The following is a 17,071-nucleotide window of genomic DNA, read 5'->3' as shown; positions in this document are numbered from 1 at the left end:
TTTTAAATCCAAACATTGTACCGAGCGATCCAAGACTATTGAGGCTCGCCTTTTAGGAAAAAAAGTGACTTTTGCTTTCATGTAATTCACTGTGTTTTGAAAGATATCTAATTGGCAGATGGGTGGAGTAAGTCTCAAAGGCTGGAGGTGAAAAGAAACAAAATGGTCTCAGATAAGGAAAGGTAGACACAAAAAGCTGGAGTAACCCAGCGGGACAGGCAGCATTTCTGGAGAGAAGGAATGGATGATGCTTCGGGTCGAGACCCTTCTTCAGACTGAAGTCTTCAGAGATGCTGCCTGTCCCATTGAGTTACTCCAGGGTTTAGTATCTACCACCGGTTTAAACCAGCATCTGCAGTTCTTTCCTACTTGGATAAGGAAAGATGAGGAGGAGTGAAATGTAAAGCCAGAGGGAGTGATATGGGTGGAAAGTTTGGCACTGGTGTAACTAAGAAACCAAAGTCTGAGGGATGGTCTTGATCCCAAACATCGCCAGTCCATTCCCTCCGCAGATGCTGCCTGACCACTGAGTTCCTCCAGCACTTTGTGTTTTGCGCAAGATTCCAGTATCCGCAGTCTCTCCTGTCTGAACTCTTTCTCATTTTATTACAGCTGTTCATGTGTTTAATGTGGACTATTCTGCAAGTGATCATTATCTTCATGTACTATGACCTTCCGTCGGTTCCCGTGGACAATTGCAAAGTGGTTTCTGTTGAAGAGGAAGAAGAGCCTCTGATTGGCGGTGTTGGAGACAGCAGCCGGTGCAGCACTGCTATTGAACACGACAAATCTCACGTCCCACCAACAAGTGAAACGGGCGGCGAAAATAGCACAGCCGATGAAGATCACTACATTCCCAATGGCCACATCGAAGACTGTAAAACCAATAATAATCCATTTCACAATTTTAGCGCTGCAAAAGGTAGGTATCAGTAATCGAGATAAACTCTAATGCATTTGTGGCATCCTGTATTCAAAGCAACAACAAACTCAGAGCTTATGGAGGTACAAGATAACACCTTGTGCAAGACACTAAATGCTGGAGGAACATACGAGCGTGTTGCCACGACTTGAGATATTGGGAACTAGATTCTTGCACTCCTAAATCCATCTCCCCTCAAACACTCCCATCAGTTTTTATAACCCTTTTGTTTTTAAATTTCAAAATAGACTTTATTTGAGAAATAAATATATACAGTGCATGATCCTTACAAAACTCCATCTGACATTCTCAGAGGCTCTACATACATACAATACAGTTTCCCCAAATCACAAATTTATCCCCCACCCTTGCCACTCATGTGGCCCACTGGCGTGGAATCCCTTCCCTTATTTTGAGGGGCGTCTCCACCACACCCTGCCCCCCCATGTCCAGCATCGGAACAACTCTAGACTGTGGTCCTCCCCCCAATCGAGCCTTGGCGTTGGCTGCACCGAGCTTCAGTGCGTCCCTCAGCATGTACTCCTGCAGTCTGCAGCGAGTCAGTCGGCAACATTCCCCGACGGCCATCTCGCTCCGCTGGGTGGTCAACAACGCTCGGGCAGACCAAAGAGCGTCTTTCACCGAGTTGATGATGTTCCAGCAGCACTCGATGTCAGTGTCTGAATGTGTCTCCGGGCTGCTCTAGTAAAGATGCCATTAAGCTGGAAAGAGTGCAGGGAAGATTTACGCTGCTGTTGCCAGGGCTCGAGGGTCTGGACTATAGGGAGAGGTTGAGCAGGCTGGAACTTCGTTTGTTGGCGTACAGGAGGCTGAGGAGGTGATCTTGTAGGGGTGTATAAAATCATGAAGGGAATAGTTAGGGTGAATGCACAGCCAGTCTTTTACCTGGGGTAGGGGAATCAAGAACTAGTGGGCATATCAATATCAGTTTTATTCGTCACTTGCACTTAGAGTGCAAGTGAAATGAATTTGCCAGCAGCGGTACAATGAAAAAGAACACACAAAAAGACAATAAAAATAAAGGGTTAAGGTGAGAGGGGAGAGATTCAATAGGAACCTGAGGGGTAACTTCTCTGCTCAGAGGGTGGTGTACATGGAATGAACTGCCAGAGGAGGTAGCTGAGCCGGGCTCTGTAACCGCATTGAAAAGGCACGTGGATGGGTACATGGACAGGAAAGGTTGGGAAGGATCTGGGCCAAACACGGGCAAATGGGACCAGCTTAGATGGGGCATGTTGGTCAGCATGGACAAGTTGGGCTGAAGGGCCTGTTTCAGTGCTGTGTCGCTCTTTGACTCAATGAATATAGCGGGTCAGATGCTGAGTTCCTCCAGCACTTTGTCCTTTAAACCCAATTCTGTTTCCCTGGGTCAGTGTGTGTACTCGTGCACACCCTTGAGATTTCTATTTGCATTTTCAAGTTTTTCTTAACTCATTAATTTAAATAGCTATCTGTACTGCTCAGATTTGAAATTTAAATCTGCATCTCTCTTCAGCTAGTGTTTGCCAATGATTGAAAATATCAGTATTGAAACGTGTGTTTCTGATTTAATGTTTCAAATCTGTGCAGTTTCAAAGATAATTTTATCTCTTTTGATTGTAATGGGGTTGAGAAATATATTGTCCCCAATGCTGATGCAACAAATGTAAATAACATGAAAGCACAAATATTTCACCGTGGGAAGTCTGAAGCTTTTAAACATAATATATCCCTTTGCATATTCTTCATCAATTACATTATCTTTCAAATCTATTTTAGCACCATTTTTTGCTTTCACTTTTGTATATGTTTCCATTTCAGTTTTACTGTGACATTTGTATTCCGCAATCCAGATTTTTGTACATCGACCAAGCACAAAGATAGGAACTGTAATGATATCTTGTATGTCTTGACTGTCATATGTTAATAGAATGGAGCGGCTGGGCTTGTACACTCTGGAATTTAGAAGGATGAGAGGGCATCTTATTGAAACATATAAGATTATTAAGGGTTTGGACACGCTAGAGGCAGGAAACATGTTCCCGATGTTGGGGGAGTCCAGAACCGGGGGCCACAGTTTAAGAATAAGGGGTAAGCCATTTAGAACGGAGATGAGGAAACTCATTTTCACACAGAGAGTTGTGAGTCTGTGGAATTCTCTGCCTCGGAGGGCAGTGGAGTCCGGTTCTCTGGATATCTTCAAGAGAGAGCTCGATAGGGCTCTTAAAGAGAGCGGATATGGTGAGAAGGCAGGGACGGGGTACTGATTGTGGATGATCAGCCATGATGACATTGAATGGCGGTGCTGGCTCGAAGGGCCAAATGGCCTACTCCTGCTCCTATTGTCTATAAAATCACAAGATCCAAAAATATATTTTTGATTGAATGGTATAGCATGGAAACGATCTTTCGACCCACTGAGCCCACGCTGACCATCGATCACCTGTTCAAACTAGTTCTATGTTGTCACACTTTTGCATCCACACCATATGCACCAGGGGTAATTTACAGAGGGCCAATAAACCAACAAACCTGCAGGAAAGAACTGCAGATGCTGGTTTTAAATCGAAGGTAGACACAAAATGCTGGAGTAACTCAGCGGGACAGACTGAAGAAGGGTCTCGACCCGAAATGTCACCCATTCCTTCTCTGCACAGATGCTGCCTGTCCCGCTGAGTTACTCCAGCATTTTGTATCCACCTTTAACCTGCCATCTTTGGAACGAGGGAGAAAACCGGAGCACCCGGAGGAAACCCATGCAGCCGCAGGGAGAACATGTAAACTCTGCACAGACATAGAAACATAGAAAATAGGTGCAGGAGTAGGCCATTCGGCCCTTCGAGCCTGCACCGCCATTCAATATGATCATGGCTGATCATCCAACTCAGTATCCTGTACCTGCCTTCTCTCCATACCCCCCTGATCCCTTTAGCCACAAGGGCCACAGACAGCATCCAAAGTCAGGATTGAACCTGAATGAACGAATGAAAGAGTTAAAGTTTTTGTACTTCAAAAAGCCCATGACTGCAAACTGCAAAACTGCAAAACTGCAAAACTGCACTGTGGTTTTATTCTTGGTTCTAGTTTATTAGTGTGATTTTGCAGATCAGTTTTGACAGTCCCAATGTGCCACCTTGTGGACAAAAGATTTTTCTCCGAGTACCATAGATCTATCCAACTTATATGAATGTATTTGCCTATTATACGTAACAAGTATTAGCAGCAAAAACATTTTATTTTAAATTTTCCATGAAAGAAAGTTGGCTGGCATTTTGAACTTCACTGGGTTAGATGAAGGTAATGGTAATTGGCCAAGACTGACCATGTGCGATGTCATATGGAGGGCAGGCTGTTGTCCATGCAGCACGTCCCCTCTCTCCACGTCGCTGATCGATCCAAAGGAACAGCAGGGCCGTTACAGTTTGGCACCAGTGCCGTCGCAGGAGCTGCCAGAGCAAAGTTGTAGACAACGACGAACTGCATAGGGGCTCCGTCTCCGGGTTTTCTTGAGGTTTACTCCAGGAGCCTTTTCCATGACTGGATATGGCCACAAGGCAGTGGAGGTTTTAAATCAGAGTTTTCGCTCTCCTAGATGGACTGCCTTCCCAAGCTGACGAGCCCCATCTGCCCGAGACTCGTGGGGGCGGGAGCATCTACCTTCCCGTGCAGGTCTATAGCACCTGCCCACTGCCCTTAATCAAAGGGAATTAAAAACCCCATTGTGTAGGAGGGAACTTACACTGAAAATAGACTGAAAATAGACACACAATGCTGGAGTAACTCAGTGGGCCAGGCAGCATCTCTGGAGAAAAGGAATAGACGTTTTGGGTGGAGACCCTTCTTCAGATGCGTCAGTAATTGGATTGGTACACCAACAAACGATTGGACTGGTATCAGGAAGGTGAAGGTTGTGCAAAGTACTATTGATAGACTCATTGTATATCATAACAAGTGCTTTAATTGGAATACATACGGAGACCATCGAAATTAGTACTGTAGGCTCTGAGTCATAGGTTGAACTAACCAACATGGCTGCCCGCATTCTACCAGGTGGTAGTGTGGAAACCTAACATGGATTATGGATCAGGTCAGCAGCAAAACCAGACATGGATCAAATCAGCAATACTGTTTGATCTACAAAGTTTGTTGGAGATCATCATGCCCCCTGGAGTTCACCTGGACAGTGACCTAGTCCCAGCCCACTCCAGCTCCTTCATCAATGAGCCTTCCTTACATCATGGGGTCAGTGGGGACCACCCGCAGCGCAGAAAACACTGAGCTAATTCTTAGCTTTATCAAAATATCCAGTCAGGGTTTTATTGTTGTCTTTTACTGCTCAACCAGTAAGTTGACAGAATCATTACCCATCTGTTGTAGACTAGTCTGAATAAGAGTTCCGACCTGAAATGTCACCTATCCGTGTTCTCCAGAGATGCTGCCTGACCCGCTGAGTTACTCCAGCACTCTGTGAAACATCACCTATCCATGTTCTCCACAGATGCTGCCTGTCCCGCTGAGTTACTCCAGCACTCTGTGTCTATCTTGTTGTAGAACACATCTGATTTTTACATTTCAATAAAACATGTGTTCACAATAAACAAAAATCCATTGTATCTTATTAAAACTTCCAGTTTTGTTAAATTCATTATTTAATCAGTCAGTGTTTTTATTTATTTCAGAATATCTACGCGAGGAAGTGGTTGTTGTATTGACAGCACAATTCATTACTCTCTTCAATCAGACTGCGCTAGAGGTATTCAACACTCCACTGTAATCAAGCACCTAGTTGAAGCAGGGGTGTGATGGCATTGTGGCTAGGTGCTGGACAAGGTGTTATCCAAGGTGTACCTAATAAACCAAAGTCGGAGAGATGGCCCCGACCCCATGCACTGCCTGTCCATTCCCTCCACAGAGGCTGCCTGACCCGTTGAGTTCCTCTAGCACTCTGCGGTTTGCTCAAGGTTCCAGCATCTGTGCTCTCTTGTGTCTCTCATAAACTGAAGTTACAGCTGCTCTTATAATTCATAATCCTGGACCCAAAAGCTGGCATTGTAAATGTGGCCAATGCATTTACTGATTTATAAACTCACCTGAGATAGACACAAAAAAGCTGGAATAACTCAGCGAGTCAGACAGCATCTGAAGAAGGGTCTCGACCCGAAACGTCACCTATTCCTTTTCTCCAGAGATGCTGCCTGACCCTCTGAGCCCTGGGCCACCATTGAAGGTGATCCTCAGGGGCCCGTTCTCAGCACAAACTCCACTCTGTATACAGAACCTGGGTCTCTGGCTGCGCTGCTGTGCTGCCCTAGTCCTGGCTTGTCCTAAGCTCACCAGTCTTCTGCTTCATAGACTTTTCCGCTCCCGTAGTTAAAGGGTGGTTGCTGATGACTGAATAATGTTCCGTTCCATTTGCACCTTCTTGGGGAAGGAGGCGGTAGTTTCTGCTCAGAGTAAGGACTGGATAACGTTCGGATTTGGGTTGACAGCTGCCGCAGTAGTGCCAGACCTCGTCAGTCTCGATCCAGAGAAAGTTGAACCACCTCCCTTGACATTCATTTCCATTGACTAATCCTCTATCAACACTTGGCAGTAGACCCAAGGAACTGCAGATGCTGGAATTTTGTGTAGAACAGGGTGGCGCAGCGGTAGAGTTGCTGCCTTACAGTACACCAAACCTGGGTTCGATCCCGAATATGCGTGCTGTCTGTACGGAGTTTTTACGTTCTCCCCGTGACCGCGTGGGTTTTCTCCGAGATCTTCAGTTTCCTCCCACACTAGGTTAATTGGCTAGGTAAAAATGTAAAATGTCCCTAGTGTGTGTAGGATAGTGTTAATGTGCGGGGATCGCTGGTCGGCACGGACTTGGTGGGTCGAAGGGCCTGTTTCCGTGCTGTATCTCTAAACTAAACTAAACTAAAGTGCTTGAGGAACTCAGTGGGCCAGGCAGCATCTGTGGAGGGAATGGACGGTCCCTTCAGATCGGATTGTTCTGTAGTTGTTAAATGGACAGCTTCAGATCGTTCTGTAGTTGTTTGGGGAGTCCAGAACCAGGGGCCACAGTTTAAGAATAAGGGGTAAGCCATTTAGAACGGAGATGAGGAAACACTTTTTCACGCAGAGAGTTGTGAGTCTGTGGAATTCTCTGCCTCAGAGGGCGGTGGAGGCGGGTTCACTGGATACTTTCAAGAGAGAGCTAGATAGGGCTCTTAAAGATAGCGGAGTCAGGGGATATGGGTAGAAGGCAGGAACGGGGTACTGAATGTGGATGATCAGCCATGATCACATTGAATGGAGGTGCTGGCTCGAAGGGCTGAATGGCCTACTCCTGCACCTATTGTCTATTGTTAAAATCTTTTGAATGCAGCAATTTTATTTTGTTGCTTTTAGAAAATATGTTTAATGCACTATTAAGTTAATAATATTTTTTTCAACTTTAGACAATGGTTACCCCAATGACCCAGAAATATTTCAACTTTGGAGAACTGGAGAACAGTTTGATGTACTGTATGTGTGGAGTGGAGGTAAGCTTCAAGATGCAGTTCAACATTACCATACATTGTGGATTTGACTTCTAAAAATCAATAGGCATTGAAACACAGACCTGGGATGACCTCATTTTCTGTTTTGTAGGTAATAATTGGATTTTTTATTGTGAGGTGGCTAAGCACTAAATTTGCAGATCGAGTAATTCTGGCACTGGGGCTTGTCATATGCAACATTTCTTGTGTTTGGTGTTTAATCTTCTTGGCAAATCCTAAAGGTAACAATTTTATTGTATTTGTGCCTGTTTTATACACAGGGTTTTCAAGAATAAATATTTCTCCAACTAGCTATCGTTTCTGATCTAGAAATAGTTAGTTCCGTGAGGGTGTCATATCCTCTGTGCAAGGTAAAGATTGGTGACTGACATTTAGAAACTAGTGTAGATATCTGTATCAACAAATCGCTTAGGAAGTTGTATGAAGCTCTTAACATTGAAGTGAATCCATACAAGATGAAAATGGTGCTATATATTGCTAATCAGGTAGGTCGCAGAGGAACTCTATTGATATTGCATGTTGATAAGTGATAGGAGCAGAATTAGGTCATTTGGCCCATCAAGACTACTCCACCATTCAATCATGGCTGATCTATCTTTCCCTCTCCACCCCATTCCCCTGTCTTCCCTCCGAAATCCCTGACACCCGTACTAATCGATTGCACATGCAACCATATCATTGAACAATGTCCATGTTTGCCTTATTTTGGTTTAAACCAGTACAGTGTACCAGCAGTTTCAAAAGATTTAATATGTCAGAGGGTCTGGGATATATGTATTGGAAGCGTTATGTCTATGCGAAAAGCATTGCTTAAAATCTTTGTGGTGACCACACCTTGGTGTTAGGTCTTAGTATTTGCTGTCCAGAAACAGAGTTTCTAAAACTTTGTATGTCTGCTGATGTGGATTTCAAGGCACTGGTCTTTCACCTCAATAGCTCCAGAGGCTTGCCTCTGCTGGGCAAGGAGCAAGGTCCAAGGTCTCTGTCCACGACAGAGCTTCTTGCTACTTCACTTCCAGAAAATTACCTCTCAACCAATATTTTTACAAAGTGTCACACATCCACAATATCTGCTTTCCCCCTAGTATTCAACTACAAGTAGATAGCATTGGAATTTTGTCCAGTCAGCCTTAGATTTATTTTCAATAGGTTGGGTTTTAACCGTGCAACTCTATTCTTTAACAGGAGGGTTTTCCATTTTGCTCTGCGAGTTTGTGGTTGGTGTGTTTCTCCAGATCCTGGGCTTGCCCTTTGTCGCAGTATCTCAAGTATCTTTATTTTCAAAAGTGACAGCGGAGAAAACTCAAGGTCAGTTTGGTTGTGGTTTCTCTTCTTCTCCAACACCCTCAAGTTCCTGTGACCTGTTTGTACTGTAGAATTACAGTTCAGATAATAACTGTCATTGGTGTCATTGGTGGGCCTTCAGTCTGAGGAAGGGTCTCGACTTGAAACATCACCTATCCATGTCCTCCTGAGATGCTGAAGATAGACACTAAATGCTGGAGTAACTCAGCGGGATGGACAGCATCTCTGGAGAGATGGAATGGGTGACGTTTCGGGTCAAGACCCTTCTTCAGACTAGAGTCGGGACAGAGAATCGAGAGATATAGACGTGATGTCGAGAGATATAAAACAAATGAATGAAAGATATGCAAAAAATACAAAGATATGTTTCTACAGAGATGCTGCTTGACCCCATTCTCCTGCCTTCTCCCCATCACCTCTGAAACCCGTACTAATCAAGAATCTATCTATCTCTGCCTTAAAGATATCCACTGACTTGGCCTCCACAGCCTTCTGTGGCATTGAATTCCACAGATTCACCACCCTCTGACTAAAGAAATTCCTCCTCCTCTCCTTCCTAAAAGAACATCCTTTAATTCTGAGTAGAGTGTGGATTGATTTTAATGTCTTGGTGTTTAGCTCTGAAATGTCTCCTTTATCTTTTGTAGGATTTAGTCATGGACTGCGTCGATCAATAGGTGGAATTGCCACAATAATGGGCCCAATGTGGGCGGGGGGACTAATTCATAATCTTTATATCATGTTTGGCGTCATGATGGGACTTCTGACACTTCTAACTGTAAGTAAACTGAAAATAGCTCACTAAAATGTCAATTGCATTAGGATTTCTCACATGATGGAGTTTGTAATTCATCATTTGGAAATCCATTTGCAAATTGCAGATTCTGAACAATTGGGGGTTTTGACAGCGTTTGTAGTTATATGAGCAGTGATAGTTCCCACAGTGGCACTGTGGTGCAGCAGTAGAGTTGCTGCCTCACAGCGCCGGAGACCCAGGTTCCATCCTGACTATGGGTTCTGTCTATACGGAGTTTGTACGTTCTTCCTGTGACCTGCGTGGGTTTTCTACAGGTTCTCCGGTTTCCTCCCACACTCCAAAATGTGTATGGGTCAATTGGCCTTGGCTAAATTGTCCCTAGTGTGAAGGATAGTGTTAGGGTGCGGGGATTGCTGGTCGGCGTGGACTCAGTGGGCTGAAGGGTCTGTTTCCGCGCTGTGTCTCTAAAAACTAAATAAAACTACAACTCGGTACAGAATAAAAGCTTTGTGCGTGACAATACATCAGAGCGTGTGAAACTATGTAGGCCTTTTTACCCTGGCTGGCAAATGGACTGAGGCTTTGGAGCTCACCTCATGGCTGATCTCAGCCAATTTGAGTTGGAACAAGAGCTTTGACTCCACAGAGTCTGAAACGTCACCTGTCCATTCCCTCCACTTGAACGGCCGAGTTCCTCCAGCACTTGATGCTTTGCTCGGGAGCTTTGTCTAGCCATTTCTGTACTCTTCCTTCAATTGACAATATCAAAGCTAATTTAGAGTTCCTGTTGCCTGCTCAGATTATTTCTGGATATCTAAGAATGTTAGGCCAGCAGGGCTTGTAGGCCAAGGCTTCTGCTACTCCGTGGGTACCTGTGAATGAGCGATGCCATCACAGTATGGACAAACTGTGCCCTACCTTGATGCACCCCCATTTCTCCCACCGTCCTGCCTCTATTAACCCGTTGACCATCCCTTCGCACTGAGATCCCGTCGTCTGGCTTCACGTTTCGCGTGTCTTCTCTTCTAATCTCTCACCTTCCATCTTTTCATCTCAGGCCTTTGTCCAACCATCTGCCAATCAAAACCTCCCCTCTCCAGTATCCACCTATCACTTGAGAGGCCGGCACGTTGGCGCAGCGGTAGAGTTGCTGCCTCACAGCCCCAGAGACCCGGGTTCCATCTTGACTACGGGTGCTGTCTGTGCGGAGTTTGCACGTTCTCCCCATGACCGCATAAGTTTACTCCGGGTGCTCTGGTTTCCTCCCACACTCCAAAGGCGTACAGATTTGTACATTAATTGGCTTGGTAAAATTGAAAATTGTCCCTAGTGTGTGTAGGATAGTGTTAATGTGCGGGGATCGCTGGTCGGTGCGGACTCGATGGGCTGAAGGGCCTGTTACCGCACTGTACCTCTAAACACTTGCCAGCCTTTGTCCCGACCCCACCCCTCTTCCGGCTTCCTAAACCCCCCCCCCCCCCCCCTACATTCATTCTGATGAAGGGTCCCAATCTGAAACATCACCTATCCATGTTCCCAAAAGATGTTTCCTGATAATTGTTACTCCAGCATTCTGTGTCTTTTTTAAAAAAAATTAAAAGATGTATCATTTGACCAGAATCTACATAATTACATGCAACATGCCAATCTTTTTGGTTTTATAAAGGAATGGAAGACGTACTAGTCGAGTTTGATTATTTTAATCCAAATAGTAATAATATGTGCATGTAATATGTAAATATGTGATTCTGTTCCATTCTGTTTTGTAGTTTTTGCACAAATCCGCAAGCATTGCCACTTTTCATTTCATTGCACATCTCGTATGTGTATGTGACGAATAAACCTGACTTGACTTGATGAAAATGAATGAACTGCATTTGGGTAACTTTGGTTTCTGCTTCAGATAATGATGATATTGTCCTACAGCTATCTGGTTGAACCCGCCCCATCACAAATGTCATCTGTGAACAGAAGAAACATGGATGATGACTGATTAAAATGTCATGAACTCGAGTAGGAGTGTACAAGGTAAAACTGAGGGGCAAAAGTATAACTGTCTGAGGAAGGGACCCGACCTGAAACGTCACCTATCCATGTTCCCTAGACATGCTGCCTGACCCGCTGAGTAACTCCAGCACTCTATGAAACGTCACCTATCCATGTTCTCCGCAGATGCTGCCTGACCCGCTGAGTAACTCCAGCATTCTATGAAACGTCATCTATCCATGTTCTCCACAGATGCTGCCTGACCCGCTGAGTAACTCCAGCACTCTATGAAACGTCACCTATCCATGTTCTCCGCAGATGCTGCCTGACCCGCTGAGTAACTCCAGCACTCTATGAAACGTCACCTATCCATGTTCTCCACAGATGCTGCCTGACCCGCTGAGTAACTCCAGCATTCTATGAAACGTCATCTATCCATGTTCTCCACAGATGCTGCCTGACCCGCAGAGTAACTCCAGCACTCTATGAAACGTCACCTATCCATGTTCACCACAGATGCTGCCTGACCCGCTGAGTTACTCCAGCACTCTGTGTCTTCAATTTAGTTTAGTTTAGAGATGCAGCGCGGAAACAGGATCTTTCGGACCACCAGGTCCATGCCAACCAGTGATCCCCGCTCATTAGCACTATCCTTTACCCACTAGGGATAATTTCAACATTTACCAAGCCAATTAATCTACAAACCTGCACGTCTTTGGAGTGCGGGAGGAAACAGAAGATCTCGGTGAAAACCCACGCAGGTCACGGGGAGACCGACAAACTCGGGGCAGACAGCACCCGCAGTCAGGATCGAACCCGGGTCTCTGGCACTGCAATCATTGTAAGGCAGTAACTCTACCGCTGCGCCACCGTGACCGCCCAAAGGTGCTCCGTTTTCTCCCACAGCCCAAAGACGTGCGGGTTTGTATGTTAATTGGCCCTCTGTAAATTGTCCCGAGACTACAGGGATTGGATGAGAAAGTGGGACAGCACAGAGCTGGTGTGAACGGGTGATCAATGGTCGATCAGTGCCGCAGGTCCTGTTTTTGTGCATTTTTTAATCAATATGACGGTAAATGTATGAAAAATAGGAAATAAAACTGGTGGCTAAATGATACTATTAATTTGCCTTCTATCACAGTGAGGAACGCGATTCCACTGTGGTGGATGTTTATTTTACATTTATTGTGTATTGTGTTCTTTTTACTTGTTTGGCAACTCAAATATCACTGTATCTTATTTGGTGCATGTGACAATAAATGTGAACAAACTTGGTCTAAGTGAGAGTAAATGACTGGAGGTTTATCAATGTAGTAAACAGAATGATCAGCATCAGTTCCTGATCAGCATCACTTCTGTCTCACAAAGAGAAATATCCATGATCAATTCCTAGCAAGAATCAAACTGGAGTGGGTGGGAAATTGAGAATAGGCGATGGATGGTCAGCATTTACTCAGTGGGCTGAAGGGCCTGTTTCCATGCTGTATCTTTCTGAACGTTGAATCCTTGAATTTGAGGTAACTTCTACCTACACTCCCCCCTCCCCCCCCCCCCTCCATTAACCAGCTCCACGGTTCACAACCGTGTATTTCTCTTTGGATCACGCCGTCACTCGCCAACAGTTGGTCTATCAGGGAACCTCCCTGCCTGAGGCCATCTGTTGGTGGCCCTGATTTGTCCTGGTCTTCTTGCTTTCAATCCCCCCCCCCCCACATCCTGAAGCCAATACCAACCCAAAAACATCTCCTAATGTGTTCTAGGGAGACAGAAATGCTGGAGAAACTCAGCAGGTGAGGCAGCATCTATGGAGCGATGGAAATAGGCAATGCTTCGGGTCGATACCCTTCTTCAGACTCAATACTACTATAGTGTCGTCACTTGCGGGCGGAGCACCAAGGCAAATTCCTTGTATGTGAATACTTGGCCAATAAACGTATTAATTCATTCATTAATTGGTTGATTATACTTTTTCTCTCGAGGTGCTGCCTGACCCGTAGAATTACTCCAGCACTTTGTGTCTATCTGACATAAACCAGCATCTGCAGTTCCTTTTAATTTTATTACAGCAACTTTGTGGTTTAGAAAGATCACAAAAGGCTATTTGACAACTCTGGCTTGCCTCAGTTCAGAAACATTAACCGATATTTCCTAAACATTTCCCACTGTTGTTCTTTCTGCCTAATCCTGTTAAATCAAATCACATGATACACGAGTACAGTCAAACCATGCACAAGTAGAGCAGGTAGTGCAAAGAGAAAGAGACCAGAGTGCAGAACATAGACTTACAGCGTTATAGCATTTCAGTTACAGGGGAAAAAGTGCAAGGTTGGCAATGAGGTAGGTTGGAAGATCAGAGCTACACCCTTAGCTTATGGAACGTCAGTTCAGATGTCTGATAACAGAGGGGAAGAAGCTGCTGCTAAATCTAGTGGTACATGCTATCAAGCTGCCCGACGGGAGAGGGAAGAAGAGGGAATGAACAGAGAGGTGTGAGTGGGCCTTGATTATGTTGGTTACCTTCTCAAGGCAGCGGGAAGTGTAGATGGGATTCGACGGTTGGGAAGCCGGTCTGTGTGACGGACTATGCGATATAGTATTTAGAGATGAAAATATTATAAACCATCGATGCGTCCCCTGTTTTATAACCTGAACCAGTTGATTAACTGTAGGTAAAGAACTGCAGATGCTGGTTTAAATCGAAGGTAAGCAAAAATGATGGAGTAACTCAGCGGGACAGGCAGCATCTCTGGAGAGAAGGAATGGGTGACGTTTCGGGTGAGTCTGAAGAAGGGTCTCGACCCGAAGCATCGCCCATTCCTTCTCCAGGTGATGCTGCCTGTCCCGCTGAGTTACTCCAGCATTTCGTATCTACCAGTTTGATTAACTGTTCAGTTGTCATCTACCCACAATGATTCTTTTTTTGCCTTGTCATATTTTAATTTCTAGTGCATTAAAATGAAAATGAGTAAAATGTTGATTTGCACTAAATGTCTTTTTTTTTTCTCCCCCTTCACAGATGTCCAATGCTGCTGCTGCGATGCTTTTTACTACATAATGCTGCCACATTGAATGTGGACATTCTGATCAAGCAAACCTTTTGTACGTGGTGATAAATGTAAAGAACAATATAATGTTATATAAAGTGATCGGAGAAACTAGAAAGGCAATATTAAAATGTGAACAAAATAATGCAGTCCTGTTCATTTCAGGTTCTCTCAGAGTATATCGTTTCTAGAATTTATATTTTAAATTGCAGGACATGATTTTGAGAAAATTTATTTTTAAATCACTGTTAAATAGACTGCATTTAAGATAAAAATCACATTTTCTGCATTCAGGTGTAAGTGTGCATCAAATGTGTTCTGAAACTGTGGAAAATAGACAATGTTAGATGTGACAGTGTGTCATAAATGTATTTGATGGAGTATGTTTTGTATTGACGATGGACCTGACTGTTTTAAAAAAGAACATGTAATAAATAACTAATTTAATTCTGATTTCAGTTATCTTGTAGAAAACTAGCAAATTTGTCTGCCTAATGGCAAATTTAAATGTCGAGCATCGTAAGTATTAACTTCACACCTCTGTGCCTCACCTGGGCTCGCTCCTCTATCTCACCCTCCCCTTCCACCTACTTTCCTCCCTCGAGCTTCACAACTTCAACTCTTTTGCCTCCTCTTTTCATTTCTGACCTTTGTCCATCATCTGCCTATCAAAACCTCTCACCTGTATCAACCTATTACCTGTCCAGCTTTGTCCTGCCCCTCCCCTTTTCAAGCTTTCGTTCTCCCCCACCTTCCTGCTAAAATCAGTCTGAAGATGGGTCCCGACTTGAAAAGTCACCCCCCATTCTTCTAAATTTCAGCGAGTACAGGCCACTGCCGTCAAACGCCCATCATAGGTTAACCCACTCATTTCTGGGATCATTCTTGTAAACCTCCTCTGGACCCTCTCCACAGCCAGCACATCCTTCCTCAGATATGGAGCCCAAAATTGTTCACAATATTCCAAATGTGGCCTGACCAGCGCCTTATAGAGCCTCAGCATTACATCCCTGTTTTTGTATAAAATCCCTCTTGATATAAATGCTAACGTTGAGTTTGCTTTCTTTACTACCGATTCGACTTGCAGATTCACATTTTGGGAATCCTGCACCAGCATTCCCAAGTCCCTTTGCACCTCCGAATTCTGGATTCTCTCCCCATTTTGAATATAGTCTACGCCTTTATTGCTACTATCAAAATGCATGGCTCCGCACTTTGCTGCACTATACACTGGCGGTGCTGGCTCGATGGGCCGAATGGCCTACTCCTGCACCTATTGTCTATTCCATCTGTCACTTCTCTGCCAACGCTCCCAACCTGTCCACGTCCTTCTGCAACGTCCCTGCTTTCTTTACACCACTACCTGCCCCTCCACCTCCACACCAGCCAGACTCCACGCAGACAGCACCAGTAGTCAGGATGGAACCCGGGTTTCTGGTGTTGTGAAGCAGCAGCTCCACCAGCTGCACCACCGTGCCACCAAAGACCTGTGTGGGGTTTGCACCTAAAGTGCCTGTTTCTATGCTGTATGATTCCGTGACTCATAAGAATGGTATATACGAGGAAAAATGCTGCACAGCTACTTGAAATGGATATCTACTGTCTATTGTTCAAGAAGGAACTGCAGATGCTGGATAAAATTGAAAGTAGACAAAAAATGCTGGAGAAACTCAGCGGGTGAGGCGGCATCTATGGAGAAAAGGAGTAGGCGACGTTTCTGGTCGAGACCCTTCAGACTTATGTCGGGGTGGGAAAAAGAGAGGAAGAGGCGGAGACAGTGGGCTATGTGGGATGTTGCTAAACTGTCTTCGAAGAGAGGAGGAGAACTTCTTCAAAGTAGACTTGCATTGAGGAGATTTTGCAGTGGGGTAGACAAAATGTTTAAGGAACTGCAGATGCTGGATAAATCAAAAGTAGACAAAAAATGCTGGAAAAACTCAGCGGATGGGGCAGCATCGATGGAGAAAAGGAGTATGCAACATTTCTGGTCGAGACCCTTTTTCCACCCCCCCACCCCTGACATCAGTCTGAAGAGTCTCGACAGCCGTCTGTGGCAAAGAATTCCACAGATTCACCACCCTGTTTGGGATGTGCACGTATTTCATACAAACATAGAAAATAGGTGCAGGAGTTGGCCATTCGGCCCTTTGAGCCAGCACAGCCATTGAATATGATCATGGCTGATCCAAAAATCAGTAAAATCAAGGAAAGAGCGTTCACGTCGCGGCCCTATTTCCACTAATCTTTCCACCACCGCGCACAAGAAGCACAAGAAGCGACAAAACAGACACCATTGCATGCAGAAGCCAAGAAGTGTGCAGCTCTGGCTGAACAACTTCTAATCTTGTGTGTGGACTCAACAAGAGGAAGTATCCCGTTCCTGCTTTTCCCTCCATATCCCTTGATTCCCAAGAGCCACATCCAAAGTCTCTTGAATTCATCCAGTGAATTGGCCTCCACTGCCTTCTGTGGCAGAGAATTCCACAGATTCACAACTCTGGGTGAAAAAGTTTTT

At 44.8% G+C, this 17,071-nt stretch overlaps 1 protein-coding gene across 3 annotated transcripts in view; it reads left to right on the top strand.

Annotated features, from left to right (window-relative positions):
* Nucleotides 1-15,009, top strand: part of LOC116979647 (major facilitator superfamily domain-containing protein 8-like) — a 32,181-nt gene extending 17,172 nt beyond the window's left edge. For all 3 annotated transcript variants that reach the window (XM_033031305.1, XM_033031306.1, XM_033031307.1), the window contains 8 exons: nt 613-922; nt 5,602-5,675; nt 7,363-7,446; nt 7,556-7,685; nt 8,650-8,772; nt 9,417-9,547; nt 11,430-11,554; nt 14,529-15,009. In XM_033031305.1, coding sequence (XP_032887196.1) covers nt 613-922; nt 5,602-5,675; nt 7,363-7,446; nt 7,556-7,685; nt 8,650-8,772; nt 9,417-9,547; nt 11,430-11,519 — 942 coding nt within the window. In that variant the 3' untranslated portion in view covers nt 11,520-11,554; nt 14,529-15,009. The remainder of the gene's footprint in view (nt 1-612; nt 923-5,601; nt 5,676-7,362; nt 7,447-7,555; nt 7,686-8,649; nt 8,773-9,416; nt 9,548-11,429; nt 11,555-14,528) is intronic.
* Nucleotides 15,010-17,071: the final 2,062 nt, after the last annotated feature.

This window comes from Amblyraja radiata, chromosome 13 (assembly GCF_010909765.2).
Source record: "Amblyraja radiata isolate CabotCenter1 chromosome 13, sAmbRad1.1.pri, whole genome shotgun sequence".
In the NCBI taxonomy this organism is placed as follows: Eukaryota; Metazoa; Chordata; class Chondrichthyes; order Rajiformes; family Rajidae; genus Amblyraja; species Amblyraja radiata.
Note: the sequence above shows the minus strand (reverse complement) of the source record. Positions and strands in the feature narration are given on the sequence as shown.